General features: G+C 37.3%; 3 protein-coding genes across 5 annotated transcripts; 1 reads left to right on the top strand and 2 right to left on the bottom strand.

Annotated features, from left to right (window-relative positions):
• Nucleotides 1–4,077: 4,077 nt before the first annotated feature.
• Nucleotides 4,078–5,148, bottom strand: LOC119800672 (endoplasmic reticulum membrane sensor NFE2L1-like; the record flags this gene model as incomplete). The annotated part of the gene is made up of 1 exon (XM_038310848.1): nt 4,078–5,148. A coding segment is annotated over one exon (1,071 nt), but the record flags the coding sequence as incomplete, so codon positions are not given.
• Nucleotides 5,149–5,151: 3 nt separating this feature from the next.
• LOC119800673 (endoplasmic reticulum membrane sensor NFE2L1-like) lies at nt 5,152–6,143 on the top strand (the record flags this gene model as incomplete). Its single annotated transcript, XM_038310849.1, is given in 3 exon segments — nt 5,152–5,362; nt 5,365–5,642; nt 5,644–6,143. Coding segments are annotated over 3 exon segments (873 nt in total), but the record flags the coding sequence as incomplete, so codon positions are not given.
• Nucleotides 6,144–10,216: 4,073 nt separating this feature from the next.
• On the bottom strand, nt 10,217–18,420 carry LOC119800909 (pancreatic alpha-amylase). Of its 3 annotated transcripts, none has more exons than XM_038311283.1 (10): nt 18,253–18,420; nt 17,771–17,917; nt 16,859–17,047; nt 15,944–16,009; nt 14,514–14,647; nt 13,683–13,805; nt 13,491–13,590; nt 11,962–12,080; nt 11,729–11,854; nt 10,217–10,406 (listed from the first exon to the last, which is right to left on the bottom strand). In XM_038311283.1, the coding sequence occupies exons 1-10, from the start codon at nt 18,418–18,420 to the stop codon at nt 10,217–10,219; spliced, it is 1,362 nt and encodes a 453-aa protein (XP_038167211.1). The 3 variants fall into 3 exon arrangements, with proteins under 3 accessions (XP_038167211.1, XP_038167210.1, XP_038167212.1); XM_038311282.1 differs by having other exon boundaries at nt 15,779–16,009; XM_038311284.1 differs by lacking the exon at nt 15,944–16,009.
• Nucleotides 18,421–18,700: the final 280 nt, after the last annotated feature.

The following is an 18,700-nucleotide window of genomic DNA, read 5'->3' on the forward strand; positions in this document are numbered from 1 at the left end:
TTTCTGTTTGTGTAGTTTGGGGCTTGGTTTTTCTCATGCTTATTCAATTCTCTTGGTTTTATATTTTTCCATCATCATCATCATTATTCTTATTAAGGTATCTATTTCTTTTCTAACAAGGAAAAGAAGAATGTGTATGTAATTGTGTAGTGATGTAGGGAAGATTGAGACAGTTAAAACAATTGATAATCAAAATATATAGTATGAAACAAATTGTATTTTCAGTGAAAAGAAGACAAAGAAGGTGTCTGGTTCTGTTCTGACAGTACTGCTCTAGGTCACTCATAAATACACACTTTGGAAACTCAAACCAGGTGGTGCAAAGATATATGCTAAAATAAGCTACCAACACTCCACACGACTGCAGAAAATTATCTTTGAAGCAGAGGTGATAAGTACTAAGCAAACTGAAAATAGAGTAGGACCCAGAAAGTGCATAGATTATGGGCATTGTTTAGGATATAGGCAATAGATCGGAGGGTAAAGGGCAGCATTTTCAGCTGGGAGCAGGAGGAACGTGCACAAATATAAGCAAATCAGATGTTCCAACTTCAAAGCATTGCAATCATAATATGACCATCCCAATAAGAAGAGAGAGGGACAAATCAGGCTTGGAATGTGTCAGAGTGCACACAGGACTCAAATTTATTGGAAAAGGGAAGGATTTTGTAAATGTGATTGCAATTATTCATACATAAATATAAATTCATAAGATACTATGACCATTAAAATGTTTCTGTACAGCAAAACACCATCAACTGAGTATTACTCAAACAAGTAGGCACACACACACAAAAAAATTATTATATGGAGCCGGGCGGTGGTGGCGCACGCCTTTAATCCCAGCACTCGGGAGGCAGAGGCAGGCGGATCTCTGTGAGTTCGAGACCAGCCTGGTCTACAAGAGCTAGCTCCAGGTCAGGCTCTAAAGCCACAGAGAAACCCTGTCTCGAAAAACAAAAACAAAAAAAAAATTATTATATGGAACTGTTAGTGGAGTAAACCCTTCGGTTACTCCCCAAGTTGCCTTTGGTCATAGTGATTCATTACAAAGATAATAACATTAACTAATATAAAAGGTACAAATCTAATCAGTCTTAAAAGCTAGACTTTACAAAGAACACTAATAGTCAATCATCAGAGGGACAGAGAACTGAAGTGAACAAATGGTGGCCATAACTGAAGAAAATACTCAAACAGATGAAAGACAAATGGCTGAGAACCTTTTTTAAAACTTCTCAGTACCCTTGGCTATCAAGATCAGACAAACTAAAATTCCACTGCTATTTCATCTCACTCCAATCAAAATGAATAAGGAAAATAGCAATGATAATACCTAATGCTGCTGCTGCAGATTTGCAAAAATGGGAACATCTATTCACTGCTGGTGGGAGAGCAAATTGGTGCAGCACCTATGTAAATCAGTGTGGAAGGTCTTCACAAGCTATACATATATGGACTACATGGTTTTGCCCAGCTCTTCTCAGGCACATAGATAATAGCAAACTCTACATGCTATTACAGAGACACCTATTTATTCATCTGCTTTTCTGCAGTATTGTATTTGGGTAAAAAAATGGGAACACTCTAAATATTCTTCAACTGAAGAAGAGATAATAGAAATTTGGTACACCAATGCAGAGGTATACTTTACATCCTTTAAGAAGAATGAAATGATAAAATTCGCAGGTGGAACAATGGGGTTGATTGCAAAAATTCTGCATAAAATAATAAAAAAGAGAAAGATAAACATTGAAAGTGTTCTTGAATTTAGGGAGTAATGCTTTGGATACTAGGGTAATTGTTTCCCCATTGGAATATCCTTATAGATAAGGAAGTTGATAAAACACCATAGGGGATATTAAGATACAGAGCTGGGAAAGAGAAGACAGTGCTATACATGATTTACAGATAATAATAAAAGAGATCACTAACTAGGATTGTCATGGTAGGGCAGGGGAAATGAGAGGATGCTGGAAAAGATTACTAAAATTAAAGATAAATTGAAAGAAGATACGATACATGTCTGCTATATAAACAGGCGTGGACATTTTGAATGGTATTTCTAGTTAGACAGTGAGAAAACCAACCTTGGGCAAGTGGAACCTCATTATACTAAAGAATCTGTAAAGCAAAATTCACTCAGTTGAAAGAAGAGAAAAAAGAAAGAATGTGAGAAATTTTCATCTGCTATACATCTCATAAAAGACTGAAGTCCAACCTATTAATTTTATTTATAAATATTCCATATTTTATTTTATTTATTTTGTGAGGCAGGGTTATACTGTGTATGCATAGCTGGACTGGAACACTGAATACATAGCATGGTATATACAAACTCACAGATATCTGCCAGCCTCTGCATCTGCTCCCAATGATAAAAATATAAGAATGTATCAACAAACTCAGCTACAAACAACAAACATAATTTTTCAACAAGAGATTATGGGTGTATAAATCTATAAATAAAACTTGCTGAATCCATTTAATATGGCTTGTATGTATATGATTTCAGGACTGATCACATCTTATCATATGAGCAAAATGGGCTTATCCATGGGAAAAACTAATTCTTCCACTCTCAACAGTCTTACTTCTAGAGATTTGTATGGGGGTGGAAATACCATGAGATTTGCCCTTTCTCCATTAGCATGTCTATTCACAATGTACCTGTTTAAGTCTTGATTAGGCAATGGTATGTTTGGCGTAGCACATGGAAGCTTTCATGTCATTTCTATGAGACACATTCTCACACCAGATGTTTAGGTCCTATGGATCCTAAAAATCTTTCTTCCTCCTCTTCTGTGATCGTACCTGAGCCTAGTGTTTTGGATCTATCAAGTGGAGCTGCACATATCACTCAGTTGGTCTCTGTACTTTGGCCAGTTGAGATTTTCCGTAACATCCTATTAAAAAGAAAAGTTTCTTTAATGGGAGTGAGAACTACATACACCTGTGTATAAGGATAAGTATTTATGAGCATTTTGGAATTTTGCTGGTCTAGTACGATGGTGGGGGAATGTTCTCTAAGATTCATCACCTCGCTGGCCCTGAGTAGATGGCTAGGATTCCAGAACCAGAAGTGAATTTCCTCCTGTAGAGTGAGCCTCAAGTCCAGGTAGATAGTTGTTGGTTACTGCCAAGATATGCCATTGTTTTCATTCATAGGAATCAAAGCTGAGTAGGACTTTTGGTTGTATCTATCACTTGTCAGTATGCATAGAACCTTAAGGAATAAGACTTTCATATCAGATACAATTCAAATCTTCCACGACCATTGTTAATATGATAATAATGATGATGATGGTGATGATGATAATGACAGAAAAATGCTTAAAAATTTGCAACAAATGGTAGAATGAAAATAACTGAAAAAGATGAAGCAGAGTAGAGATTAGAGAAAGAAGAAATTGGGGAAGTAATTACATTTATTTATATTTAACCATTTATTACATAAAATACGATATAGAGATAAATATTATAACATAAAAATAAGAAATAAAATGGCAAGTAAGTATATTTTAAAAAATATACAACACTCATAACTATATGGGTCCTACAAATTACAAGTACCTTTAGGTTCTATCTCACCACTACAGAATGGCTATCACCAAGGAACCAAATTACAGCAATTGCTGCCCTGTCTTTGGGGAGAGGGGAATATAAGTCTTCACCATTTGGAAGAACTTAAACAGGAACAATCACTATGGAAATCAGTGTGAAAAAATATGAAATCTGAGTTACCACATGTCTTACCTCTAGTTTTCTAAGACATAAACCTAACAGACTCCATATGGTCGTAGAGAAAAATGTTTGAAGAAATGAATTTAATTTTACTACTCTCTTCTAAATGCCTAGAAAGTAGAATCAATAGCAAATATCCACCACTGAGAGAGAAACAATGATAATTTGTTACAAATGTACAATGCAATTATATTCAACTGTAAAGAAAAACATCAATTTGAAAAATTATCTCAGCTTGATAAAACTAGAAAATATAGTATAAAGTGACATATCCCGGGCTTAGATAGACAAATGTATGAAATCTCTCATTATGTGAATCTTAGTTTCAAACATTTAATTTTTGTGTAAAATGGCATCTGTAAAAATATAAAAAGAATCAAACTCCTCCTCAAGCTGGGAGGCCTGCACCGGGTTCAAGCCCTCCTCAATGGCCAGGTCCATCAGGCTGATTTCATCCAGCATAGCTTCATCTAACAGCCCCCCCAGGGGGTCAGGCAGCTCAGGGCCTGATGTATCATTGGCTGTGCCATTGAGCTGGGATGGAAAGAAAAGCCCTGCTAGGTTGGTAGAGCCGAAGGTGGAGTTGAGGCTGGTAGAGTTGCTTGGGACAAGTGGAAGCAGTGTGGAGCTGCTGGCCACAGGCAGGTTCTCCACCTCGGGGATGAAGAGGGAGAAGTCCTGGCTGCAGCCCCCCAGGGATGCCTGATGCAGGCTGACATTCTGATTGATAGAAGTGTTGGGCGCAAGGCTGTAGTTGGTGCTAAGAGGGTCTCCAAGAGGGGCATTGTACAGAATTTCACTTGCTGATGTATTCACTTCCATAGCCTGCATTTCCATGATGGACATGAGATCTTGCCACTGCTGTTCCAAATCAAATGGTGACTCTGTCCACGTCAGAAGTGGAGATATAAGGCTGTTCTGAAGGGCGGGAGACTCACTCTCACTAGGCACTGCTTCTGTGATGCTGGAAACGTCTGGAGGGAACTGTGCAGGGAAACTCTCCCCAGTCTCTTCATCTACTAGCAGGTCTCGGGCCAGAGCTTCCGCGCCCTCGCCTGCCCAGGTGACCTCTTGTTCTCCTCCATCTTGCAGTTCCTTATCCACATCCTGCTCCTTCTGGAGATAAATGTAGTCAAAAACCTCACTCCCAGCCCCCAGATCAATATCCTGTCGCCAAAGGATGTCAATCAGATCTATATCCTCTTTGGTTAGGTCTCCACCGACAGGAGGGGCCACAGCCCCCAAATCCTCCAAATCGTCACTGAATCCCTGCTCCGTTTCGCTTTCTCTCACCCCGTTGTCTGGGCCTGTCACGTCTTGAAGGCCACTGGAACTCTCAAGGGCGAGGCCTGAGTTGGGCTGGCTTCCAGAGACAGACCCCTCCGGGTCCCGGTGAACCAGCCAGGCCTCTCCTTGGACTCCAGCCATAGCCCTTCCTCCCTGAGCAGCTCGGAAGGCAGCTCTTCTTCCGCTTCCTCCTCTTCTTCTGCTTCCTCCTCTGCCTCTTCTTCCTTTTCTGAGGAAGGTGCTGTTGGTTACAGCTCTGATTCTGAGACCCTAGATCTAGAAGAGGCCGAAGGTGCAGTGGGCTACCAGCCAGAATACTCCAAGTTCTGCCGCCGAGCTACCAGGATCCTTCTCAGCTCTCTTGCCTTCCCTACTTAGAACATGTGGGCCACAATCACACGTACAATATGGCACCCAGTGCCCTTGACTCTGCTGATCTACCACCACCCAGCACCCTCAAGAAAGGTAGCAAGGAAAAGCAGGCTGACTTCCTGGACAAGCAGATGAGCCGAGATGAGCACAGAGCCCGAGCCATGAAGATCCCGTTCACTAATGACAAAATCATTAACCTGCCTGTAGAGGAATTCAATGAGCTGCTGTCCAAATACCAGCCTCATGAGCGAGGCTCAGCTGAGCCTCATCCGGGACATCCGGCGCCGGGGCAAGAACAAGATGGCCGCACAGAACTGCCGCAAGCGCAAGCTGGACACCATCTTGAACCTAGAACGTGATGTGGAGGACTTGCAGCGAAACAAGGCCCGATTGCTCCGAGAAAAGGTAGAGTTCCTGTGGTCACTGCGACAGATGAAACAGAAGGTCCAGAGCTTATACCAAGAAGTATTTGGGCGGCTGCGGGATGAGAATGGGAGGCCCTACTCGCCCAGCCAGTATGCACTGCAGTATGCTGGGGATGGCAGTGTCCTCCTCATCCGTCGCACGATGGCTGACCAGCAGGCCAGGCGACAGGAGAGAAAGCCAAAGGACCGGAGGAAGTGAGCCTGGGGAGGCAGGGGGTGGACGCTCACTAAGACCGAAACTGGAGAAGGGCTGGGCCTGGACCTAACATTGGGGACTTAAATGCCTTCTTATCCAATATATCTTCTCAGATGGGATGGCTGCGGGTCAGTGCACAGAAGAGGCGGGTGCAGGCGCTGTCTAGCTTAGCTTCCCCACTGGGTGTGGGTGGAAATGACCAGACTGTTTGAGGGATTGGGGTCCCCAGCCTATCTCCCTTCTTTCTCCTGAGGGAAGGGTGATGTTGGCATGCTGAAAGTAGAGGAGGCTGTGTGAAGGCTGACAGAGGGGAAAGGAGGACTTGGGAGAGCAGAGAAAGTAGTGGAACGTCTCATTCCTGGAAGGAAAAAAGGAGGAAATCCCCTAAAATCAAAGCAGTCAGAAAAATCATAGGGACTGGTAAGGGCTTTGGCCGGCATTCTAGGCAGTGAGTGTAAGTGACTCCAGTGGGCCTAAGTCAAGTCACTGGTATGGAAACGTGGAGCCGTGGAAGGGCCTTGTAACTGTTTCTTGAACTCTGTCATCCCTGAAGAGGAAGAAACTCTTGGATGGCACCTATAATGTTTTAGTTACTGAAACAGGAAGCTGTAGGGGACCCAACACTGACTTGTTTTCAGGCCGGAGGGGCGGAGGGCATAGAAAAGTGATAGTGAGGCCTGTGTTGCAGCAGCCCCAACATCAAGCATGTCACTCACTGCCTCCACAGCCACCTCCCTCTCTAGCCTCCCCAGAGCTGAGGCTCCCAATGTCCTCACGAGAGCCTGCATGGAAATGCTGTACCCACCCCCTCCTTTTGTAGTACCCACCCTCACTAGCTGCCTATAGCTCTCTGGAGTGGGGTGCTATCTGGCAGTACTCGGAACTTGGCCTACAGCTTCCTCTGCAGGGGCTAAACAGAAGCAAGGTGATGGTATGGAGGGAGAAGCCAGCTCTGACCTCCAGGCCCTGTTCAGCACAACACTGGGAAGAGGTTCTTCCCTCATGGCCCTCTACCTACAACACCTGGGCTTGTCACTGGGGGAAACAAAACCTATAAACCCCAGCAACAAAACCTAGTCCTCTTAGAATCTCTAGCGCTTTGATTTTCTTAGGGCGTGTGCCCTGTTTCACTTATAGGGCCTAGGATGCTTGTGTTGAGTAAAAAGGAGATGCCCCAATATTCAAAGCTGCTAAATGTTCTCTTTGCCATAAAGACTCCGTGTAACTGTGTAACACTTGGGATTTTTCTCCTCTGTCCCGAGGTCTTGTCCTTTTTTTTTTTTTTTTTGGGGGGGGGGGGTTCTTTCTAGGAGAATGAGAAGTGCATGAAGGGGCTGGAGATTTTCTCCCCTAGGCTTCCAGCTTCAGGAAGTGCTTTACAGCCTGGAGGACAGACGGCCCTGGGAGGGGAGTGAAGGGCTGCTCCAAGGTAGCCAGAAGGTTCAAGGACCAGTGTCTTTTTTTTTTTTTTTTTTTTTTTTGTAACTTTGCCACTGCTGAGCCCCTACCCCCCATCCTGGTCAGCTCTGGAGTACTGTCTGCCCCCTAACTAGCTAGCAGGGGTGAGTCAGGGAAGCCCTCCTGTGCAAGGAGGGCTTTCCTAACCGAGAATAGAGATAGAAAGTGTGAGCCTGGGCGTGCTTTTTATAAATTATTTTCCTTGTAGATTTTATTTTTAATTTATCTCTGTGACCTGCCAGGGAGAGGAGAGAAAGAGAAATGCTGTGAGCACATGACAAAATAAAATCAAATAAAATCGATGTTCAGTTTTTCAAAGAAGAAAATACATAAAGAACTAGAGAAGGAACATTAAAATGACACTGAAAATGGAGCACAGGGTGTGTGGTTATAATACATGTGACATGAAAGTAAGGAAGAGCAAGAGGGTAGGAAGGATGGGATGATGATGAGGATGAGGATGAGGATGAGGATGAGGATGAGGATGAGGATGAGTGGCCGATGAATTAAATTGTTGGAGGCAGATTAACCACACTACATATGGATGAAAGAGCCATATGAAAATCCACTACTTTGACATCTTTTTAATTTAAAACCCAACAAATAAACAGAAACTGAAGAGAACTACTCTGCTTAGTAGGAAAATACAACCACAGAAACATCATAAAATTAAGCAAAGCCAAGTGCCAGGCATGACATAATTTTGTAAAATCACTTTGTTACTATTATGCCAAAGAATTTAATGAACTATGGGATGGTTCAATTGGGCTTGTTTGTCATTGAGAAAAAATTTAATTTAGTGCTATCTGGTCCAATATTGGCATAGCAGCTACAGACTTAACTAATATCTTTGTGGGTGGATTTTTGACATGATTTGTAGCAGCACATATGATCATAGCTGTAAGTTCATGGTCATTAAAATTAACAGAAATAGTGTACAATGTATTGCTATTGTTTCATCAAATAGGCATAGTGTTCAATTGCCTAAATCTTTTCTACATATACAACCAAAAGAGAATTGGCCAAAAAAAAAAAAAAACCTGCTAGGAGAGCCAGGTTTCTTCATCAGTTTGGTGTCAGAAAGTACACTACTTTCTCATGGAACACCACCTCTCAAAAAAAAATAAGTGAGAGGTAAAGAAGTAAGCCACAAAACAAAACAATCCCACACCAATTTGGAATTATGATTAATAAAAGGGTTATTTATTGAAAGGGAAAAACTTATAGATCACCGTCCTAGACAACAGCCTCCTGCATGACCAGGAAAAGCATCTGATAGCCAGAAGTCCGAAGCAAGCAAGAGAGAGCAAGAGAGCTGCTGCCGCTTATTTTTAAAGGGAAAGATAACACACCCCAGGGGACTGGTATCTCAAAGGCTATTGGCTGAAAGAGCAAAAGTAGTTCCCGCAGCAGAGAGGCATAAAAAGAACTCGGTAAGTCGTAAATAAAGGGTCTGCCATAGTTTACTGAGCTTTGACAGGTTTGTGTTTGCAGTTAGTGACAGCTAGTGCTGATAGTCATAATCATTCAACTGCAAACATAAGTAACTACTGAGCATTCCTCCCTAAAAGCAAGTTCTTTGTAACCATTTCTAGGCAAAATAGATGATCAAGGAAATGATCATGTAAGAGTCAGAGAATGAAAAATAATAGTGGGAAGATGAGTCATCTGTTCAGGATGTTACTGTTCTACCAAAGCATCCACAATATCACTGTTTGCCTGCATAAGTCCCACAGAACACTAGGGACGTAAGCATTCCACTGTGGATCATCAATGACTTAAAGGTTCCAAAGCTTCATGAATGGCTTCTTAGCTGTCAGTCATTGATGGGGGGTATAAAGTCATATTCTTCAGTGATTTAATAACTGGCAATTGTTATTAACAAGTAAATAACTTTCCACTCTCATTCATGGAGGTATTGTACTTACTTGCCAGACATCAAAAAAATATTTGAACATGAGTGTGCATGGTTATGGGTGCATTAAAATGAATGGGAAAGATGGAAGTTAGAAGATATAAGTGAACAAAATGAGACTTTGATGTATGATCGACATACATGTGTATATATACTGTGAAATTAGGAAAATTAATTTTTTCTTGAAATAAATATTTATAAGAAAAATTTGAATAAAATGGTAGCTAGATAAAATTAAACAATGATGCATTTCAAGGTAGTTAAAGGCATGTTTAATAAGTGATTAGATTGTGAGTTAATTTTTATTAAAAATAGTTTTTCATACAATGTTTACAATTACTTGATGGGCATTACATTAGTGTTAATCCAATGTATTTCTCAGGATGAAATCAAAGTTCTGAGAATTTTCTTGGAAAAAAATAGATTTTCTGCTAATACATAAGAAACTTTGGATATTGTTATCTAATGAATACATGTGATGTTTGTGATTTCTGCCTATTTCAGTTCATTGTTTATGTCTTTTAACTAAGGAAAAAAAATTAAATTTAAGTTACTTATGAGCTAACAACATTGCACAGCATGTAAAGGTGCTTTCCTGGGAAGCCTGATGACTTAAGTGTGACCAACAGACCATGGCAAAAACAAGAGAGGCAAAGCCATGACACGGGTTGTTCCAAAATCCGGCATATAGTCTAGTGCTGAGATGTAAACATGGTGCATACACACATCATAATAAAGAAGATAAAAACAAAAATAAAAAGTCACATATGAGAAAAGAAACACACTCAGTTGATGCTTTATATGTATTTAATTTGGTTCTTACAATTTTGCTTCAACATGGATTGCAATAAATGGGTCTTCAGCAGAGTTACTAATAGAAAATTGAGCTTTACCATCATTGCCAACATAGACTTTAATTCCGGTGCAATTGCCATTAATCTTGTCTCCAGAAATGACATCACAGTATGTGCCAGCAGGAAGACCGGTCTGTAAAGTTGTTGACAAAGACCTGAAAAAAAAGGGAGGCTTTAACTTAAATCCAACCCATTCAAGTGCTGGAAAATCTGTTATCAATAAAAAAAAAAAAGTCTCAAACTTGTGATATACATCAAAAAGGAATCAAGCGAGCGTCACCAAGAGAATCCCAATAATAAGACTGTGAATGGGGTAGTAAGAGAATTCTCCAGACCAAGGACATTATTATATATGACTTTTAGTTTCATGGGCTATGGTGACTGCTACCTGACACAGAAAGCCAGAGAACCCAGTGATGCTCAGTGGTAAAGGGCTCCTATGAGGACCTTCGTTCTTTCCAGTCCATGTTCTGCTGGATTTAAACTGATGACTCAAAATGTTAACAGCATCATTTTCTCCCAAAGTTATTAGATTACAAGGCACCACAGAGGATTTATTCTAGAATTAAACCTTATCTAGCATTTGTATGGATACATACAAGTTTGTATTAGGAAACTATCTGTATAAAGTAATTCTAGCATTCCCAAACCACCAGCCATGTGTTCTTTCAAAAAATTATGTACCTGATACTTTGTTTTATACGAATAAATTATGACTTATGGGAAAAATCTGATAGACAGCTGATTTAGAATTGAGACAATTCACTGACTCTCAAGAGTTTCTCTGAGTGAATATTATTTTTTGACTATTTGTTTTATTTTTGGAGAGACAGGATCTCTTTATGCATCCTTGACCTTAAACTCATGGCAATATGGGTTCTTCTGTCTGTTGGTATTCAAGACTTTGGCCTCCACTCCTGGTATCTGAGCTAGACCACTACAGATAGGGGAAGCATAAAGTAAGACTCAGATGAAAGAACCACAGTGGAAGGACAATAATGAAAGTTTTAAAAGCAGAACTCAACAGCTTCTTGAAGACACTCATAGACCAGATTTAAAGTACATATTTGTTAAATATATAAAAACAAAGATCTAGAACATTGAAGACAGTGTATAAGTAGAATGGATTAAAAGTAGTGGAAAAGTACTCCAGTCCTAATTTGATGCATTGTTTAATGATGTGTACATTAAACATACTATTTATATGCTTTTTCAAATGTGTCAAATGAGTTTGCAAATAAGAATACATGCTACTACCATTTTAAGCTAGGTTAAAAGATCTCAATACAAGATTGTGCTAAAAGAAATAATATATAAACAAATATTGGTTTTCTTTGTACCCTGAACATTTATTTTTTGGCATGAATTCATTATTTAAAGATTTTTCACATACGAAAGATATAAATATACAGGAAAAGCAAAGAAAAATCGAAGCATATAGTAGTATATGATCCCACTTTAACTGATACTGACTTACCAGTCATCATTGTTAAAGACAATGAATCCTTTGTTTCCTCTGCCAAAAGCTACTTGGTTGCTGCCATTATCCCACCAGTTTGAGAAAGGCTGACCATTGACTACGTTTCTGAAGGCAACCATGTTCCTAAAAGCACAATATCATGTGAAATGTTGGTACCCTTCAACTTCAACAGTTTTAAAAAGACGTTAAATAACTTTCTTATTAGACAATATCTGTTGGGAAATTCCCACCTTATTTGACGCCATCGATGTTCACAGACCCAGTCATTGCCACAAGTTGTGTCTGGATTAATGGTCACTTCCTTGGTTACTCCATTGTTATTAGGTGGTCCAATCCAGTCATTCACATCCTTAATTATTGAAAGAATCAGGTCATTTGAATGTGTGTCTGCCATATTCTTTCCAATACAGCAAACCCAAACCAAACCTCTCATGCTACTTCTTTCTTTGGAGTGTCTAATTTTAATCTAAATCCTGCAGTGTTTTACAGAACTTCACTGAGTCATTCACTTCTGTGAAAATTCATATTTTCTACTACTCAATTCAAACAGACAGTAACAATTCTTAAACTTTTCACTTTCTATCAAAGAAGTACCACTAACATCACTTCTCACACCACTAAAATCTCCTCAGTGTCACCTAATATCAGTACAATTAGAGACCGGAACACTGGCATTAGAGAACAGACTTCAGTCACCAGCTGAGAAATCTCCATCTTCATACATAATCTGAATGTGCCTCAGTTTATCCATAAAACTGAAGCATTGTTTTTAGCTACTCAGAAATTTCAAGAGCATATATGGAAATGCCTTTAATATAACAATTTATACACTAATATTAGTTTATTTCTTACTACTTGTTGGTGAAATGTGTTTATAAAATATCCAGACTTTCCTTATTGAGCTAAAGAAAGTATAAATGCACATTTGACAATGGTTGAATAGTAAATACATTTCTGAAAATTAGAAAGGCTCAGTCCAAGCCTGAAAGCTCTTCAGGAATAGAACAAATTTCAAAAATAAAAAAAAAAACCAGAAGGAAACTGATTTTGGAAAGAAAATAAGAAAAACTGTTTTTTAATTGTCTAAAGAAGAAACATTTCTACTTTATATTTGATATTTCTCTGTGATTCTAGTTTCTGGAACTAAAAGAGAAAACTTCACATAGTCTTTCAGATATCTGGTGGTCTTATTTCCTTGATTAATTTTGATATTGTTTAAACTTCTCCACCTAACAAACAACACATAATGTTTGTATTTCTTAGATTAATTTAAAAATTGTTTCTGCTTAGGCACCTAATCAACAACTCATATTGTTTATACTTCTATAAACACATATTGTTTACAGACTCCCTACCAAATCATTGTCCTGTAATTTTCAGAAATTTATATCTATTATATTTCTTAATTTTCTTCAAATCAACTACCTTTTTTCCCACAGGAAAAAAAATAAAAGTATCTTAATACACTAACATTGATTTGAAAAGAATTTGAAATTCTATTCAACGTTAGCAGACATTATGTCCCGTTAACTGCTTTTGGTCAAACTTTATCAGAAACAGCTGTTTTCATTCTGTTTTTTTTCTCCTATTTAAATTACTGCTTTTCCAATCAGGTACATTTTCAATGTTCTTACTGTACCAAAGCTTGGTAAATAAACAATTAATAATAAGTATCACATGTTCTAACTTAATGTAAAATTAAAACAGAACCTCTTCCTCTTCTAGGTTAAGATATGCTTTGAACAACATCAAGACATACTTGTCCATTCTGGATGTTTCTTGCCCAACGGTAGCTTGACATTACTCGTGTGAATCCATAAGGATGAGCCAACATAAATCCAACTGCCATTTTATACATTCTGAAAGTTTAAAAATGGTATTAAAGCAGAAGTACATAATGTAATGCCATTGTTAAAAGCAGGTTACACAACAGCAAAGAATGTTCTCCCACCTAGCATCCCAGAAGGTCAGGATGGATGCACCACCAGCTCCATGTCCTCGCTGATTATCATGGTTGTCCACAAATACAAGGGCTCTGTCAGTAGGCACAAAACCCCAACCTTCTCCCCAGTTCCTACATTTAAAAAAAGTAAATTATTATTTCACAATGCTTAGACTAACTTTACATATGGCATCCTGAGTTGTCTAAATAAATGACAATTACATTTTAAATCTCTGTTATAGGTACATATAAGCATATAGATATAGATATCTATATCTATATATGTATAAAATCTCATTTTCTATGATTATATATCCTCATTTAGGGGTTACAGTATAATCTTTGTGTCTTAAAAAGTTTATTTTCTTTAAAATTTTCATTGAATTGTAATGTTATGGACTTGAAAAACAGAAAATCCATTTAATGTTTTTAGAGTAGAAATCTACTGTTCTATTATCGTAAAAACACTCAAATTTTCAAATTAATTCTTTAATATAACATATGTAATCACATACTTGACAACATTATAAGTATAATTTATGAATATAGCTATTCTTGTAATAATAATCTAACATTAATAGACAATAAATAAACATTCCTGGAATGCAATGGATATACTACAAACAGACAAAAATCCTTAAGTAAAACTTTGATTTTCCAGGGCTACCTGGTGATTGACATCCCACATGAAAAGATTATTAAGCACTGTTTAAAAACATTACGCCTAATAATCAACCACTTCAGACTTGTTTAAATGTGAATAGTTGAAGTTATAACGTACTGATATCAAATGACATAAAAATCTATGACAGCTCAAATGAAAAAATGGTGTATATTTACTTTAAATAGGCCATCTTCTCTCCACTCCACTTGCGGATAACGGTGCCAAGTTTTGCTCCATACTTGAATTCTGTCACACGGCCATTTCCAAAGTACTCACTACTTTTAATTGCCTCACCACCCAGATCAATGACCTAGTAGATACATTGGGTCAGCTGTAATTTCTAATATAAATTCAGGGCATATTACTTAAATATAATGTCACTCAGAACTCCTTATAATATTTTTGTTATTTGAAATAATAATATTTTTTCTATATACTAAGATTCTGATTCCTCATAAACTGTCAGTCACAATATTGAAAGTAACCAAATGACAGGTTCACTTTTTATCCTCCAGGTTGACTGACTGGGAATATTCATTAGTTCACACTGATATAATATTTACTGTCAAGTGCATATCAGAAGCGTTTATGAACGCATTAGTGTTTCCAAGGAAATAGGCTTCAAAGGCATTATCCCCAGTACACTTCAAATGATATTACTGCCATGCAGAAAGCTTCATCAATTTGTCTAAACACTTACAAGCCTGATACAATGAGACAAATCTTAAACTCTGAAAGATTGACTTGAGACAAAAACAATTATGATTACTCTTTTATAACAGTATCATTAATGAAGTTTGCACTAACTTAGAACCTGCTGTGGTAAATAAATAAGTGTGCTACCTATGAATAAGTGCAATCCTATTAATAAACAATTGAGTTCTACAGTGTATAATTGATATAAACCTACGTTATACATTTTATGCTTAGTAAAATCTCCTATCTACTGTCTGATTTACAAAATGATGACATATAAGAAAAGGCCCACAATGCCTCAACATTACACTACAAAATACAGAAATAACTATAGGCTAATGGGAAAATTGGGAGATAAAAATCAGGGAAAACCATATCAATGGTTGGTCTAGTACCAATATATAAGTATATTTTTAGCAATATAGACTGTTAGTTAAAATTAAAAGCATATATATTTATATATACATATACATATATTCTTAAATTCAAAATGTTTAACAATGTTAAAATATTTAGGAACATATATATGTAATTTGAGGACATATGCTCCTAAATATGTATATATAATATATAAGAACACATATATAGTATGTGTGTTCAATAACAAAGAGTCAAAAGAAAGACCACAAACTTTAAGGAAAGTATGGAAGGGTATATGAAAGAGTTTAGAGGGAGGAAAGAGAAGGAAGAGACATTGCAAATTAATTATAATATAATTTATAAATGAACGTGTATATTGTTTTACCTCTTGGAAAATGAAAGGCCTGCTTCCTGCAGAGAACCATTGTGTATTTAGGTTATGCAGTTTGTCCAAAATCGCCTTTATGTCTCCAGGCCACATGTGCTTAGCAGCATCAAGTCTGAACCCTGCTACACCCATGTCGATGAGACGGTTCATGTAGTCAGCCACGATGCCACGAACATAATCTTTCTCAAGAGCAAGATCCAGAAGGCCAGACAGACGACAATTTCTGACCTATTTTTAAAAAAATGATTGATGATTAAATGTTATGTATAGTCTATGAATTCATTTCTTCATTCAGTTCCTCATTCATTTACAAGTGGATATTTTCTTATTGCCTTTACTTAGATTATAGTATATTGCCTTTCCTTAGAACATGAGAAGTACTGATGTTTTAATTTGGACACGGATTTTAAAATATTTTCTGTTGCAGATGCAGAAAATATCAGATAAAATTGTTAAGAATCTTAGCTGAGTAATTCTTTTTTCTCTCTCTCTTTCTCTACCTTTTTTTCCTCTGTCTCTTCTCCATTCCTTCTCCCTCTTCTCTATATGCTTCTGATCTCCACTTCCTCTCCTCTCTTTCAATTTTTTTATTCTTTCTTTATTTTTCATAGTTCACAGATTCTATTCTGAGATCTTCCATATGTTAAGTAAGTGTACTACTCCAATTGTGAAAACACTTCCTAATATTTGAAATAGTTTTAAAATATTTATTGTGTTTCTAAAATTTATTAGATTTATTTATAATTTATAATAATTTATTTAGACTCATTGTTGATTCTAGTAATTTTCCATACTGCGATGTTTATATAAATGATAAAAATATGAAATAAAACATTTAAGCTTTTCATCCAAGGTAACCAGAGCATGTCTCCATTTCATCATTGACTTTTGGTGTATCCTTGCAAAATCATGAAACAAAAATCCAGCACACTTTTCCATTTCTATTTTTCAAGCTTTCTGTCATAGTGACTTCTTTTCATATGATATTTGAACATGTCTAATGGTAATTTATAAATTAATTATGCACTTCTAGATACCTAGATGCTTAATTATTCTGATTAATATTTCTCTCATTACCTGATTAGCATCATTGTAGTTATAAATTTCTCCGTTGCATTTTCCATCATTAAAATCCCAAGCAGAGTATGGAACTGCTGGGAAGTCCCTGTTATTGGCATTGTAGTAACTTCCACAGGTACTGCTTGTCCCTGCACCACCGCCTGCGCCACACATGTGGTTAATAACTGCATCCACATAAATACGAACCTGGAGAAGAAAAGTGTGTGCTTCAACTAGACTCAGGAATCTAAAGTTTTAATGGCAAACTCATAACATGCTAGCAAATCTCCAAAACCTATCTTCTAATTATTTACAGATTCATTTTAGAAAAGAAAATCAAGTGGGAAGGGAAACTAATGTGAAATAAGATCAACACTAGTCCTAATATTTAGAAAAGGATATAAAACTGTTAAATGGAACAAAACAGAAACTATTGTAATTATAAACAAAAAATCTATTTTTAGGAAGCAAAACAGAGTATAAAGATGGAACTATTGTATTTGAAATTTTGCAGGATCACTAGACAACTGTGATTACAATATCTGCTGTACATCAGAAGTCCAGAAGGTAGATATATATCTCTTCATTAAAGGAGTAAGTAGATACTTACCATTAAAAACAAAGACGGGGAAGAAAACCCAAGAATTGTGGGGAGAAAAAGGAATCCTATAAAATGAATTAATTCTCACATCTGGCTCAATGCCTAACAGAAATCTGTTAAGTATATGTAGTTATTAATTCTAAAAGTGAACATTTTTATATTAAAGAATTTAAAAGGTGACAATAAGACAGAAGTACATTTTTAAGAATAGGTAAAGATGCAATATAAGATTTCAGAAATTTAAAATCTTCTACTCAAACAGAAAGAACTTGAAACAAAGAGAAATATTGTATATATAATAACTGTAAAGAAAATGTGACTTCACTTACACCAACATTGTTGCATCTCTTCACCATGTCCCTGAATTCATCTTCATTTCCAGACCTTGTGCATATTTTGTAGCTAATTGGTTGGTATCTTTCCCACCATGGCCTTGATGGATTATATACCACAATGTTTTCATTGGGTGGAGAGACCTACAAATAGAGTTAGTATAATTAGTGCTGGATTAAAGCTTACTTCACATAATTAAATCTTGACAGAAACCTATCAGTGACCCGATGTTATTTCTCACCCTGTGCACATGCAGCTCTGTTGATTAACAACCATGTAAAAATATGAAAAGACCTTGCAGAGTTCCCATTTAAGGACCCTACAACAAAGTATAAAGAGGCCACCCCACCAAAATGTTTCCCTCTAAAGGAAAGGTATGTGTGAAAAGAAGTTATCCTCCAAACTTGCTAATCTTGATTAGAAAACTCTTTTGTGTGAGCACAGTGAACTCGGCATTTAAATATTAAACAAATCTTACCTGAACCCCTCCAAACCCCTTAGGAGCTAAGTATCTCTCACATTCCTTGGCAATATCAACCCAGCGCCACTCAAACAGGTGGACGATAGAAGTCCGTCCATATTGAGTGTGTGGGTCATACTGAGCCCAGCAGAACCCAATGAGGGAAAGCAACAGAAAGAACTTCATTTTGATTTGAAGTTGTCAGTGTTCTCTCTACCACCTATTTATTTGCTGAAAGAAGGACATTTTGAAAGGAAATGTTCATGAGTAAATATTTAGAGTACAAGCTATAGTCTATAAAAGATTAACATAATGGTGTGAGCAGCTGGAGAATTCTCAGAAACTCCCATGGAGAATAAACTTACTGATTTTTAAGGTCAAATATTATTTGATTGGTATGACATCTGGTTTGTTATGTCCTCCAAGAGTACATCACAACTGAAACCAAATATATCCAGGACTTTCC

This window comes from Arvicola amphibius, chromosome 14 (genome assembly GCF_903992535.2).
Source record: "Arvicola amphibius chromosome 14, mArvAmp1.2, whole genome shotgun sequence".
NCBI lineage: Eukaryota > Metazoa > Chordata > Mammalia > Rodentia > Cricetidae > Arvicola > Arvicola amphibius.

What these genes read in the sequence shown, in the direction of transcription:
- LOC119800909 (XM_038311282.1), bottom strand. Translation starts at nt 18,420, where the DNA reads ATGAAGTTCTTTCTGTTGCTTTCCCTCATTGGGTTCTGCTGGGCTCAG. An exon ending in AGGGGTTTGGAGGGGTTCAG is followed by an intron (nt 17,918 to 18,252) that starts GTAAGATTTGTT and finishes CTCTATTTGTAG; the next exon opens with GTCTCTCCACCCAATGAAAA. An exon ending in CATCGATGGCGTCAAATAAG is followed by an intron (nt 11,855 to 11,961) that starts GTGGGAATTTCC and finishes TTGTGCTTTTAG; the next exon opens with GAACATGGTTGCCTTCAGAA.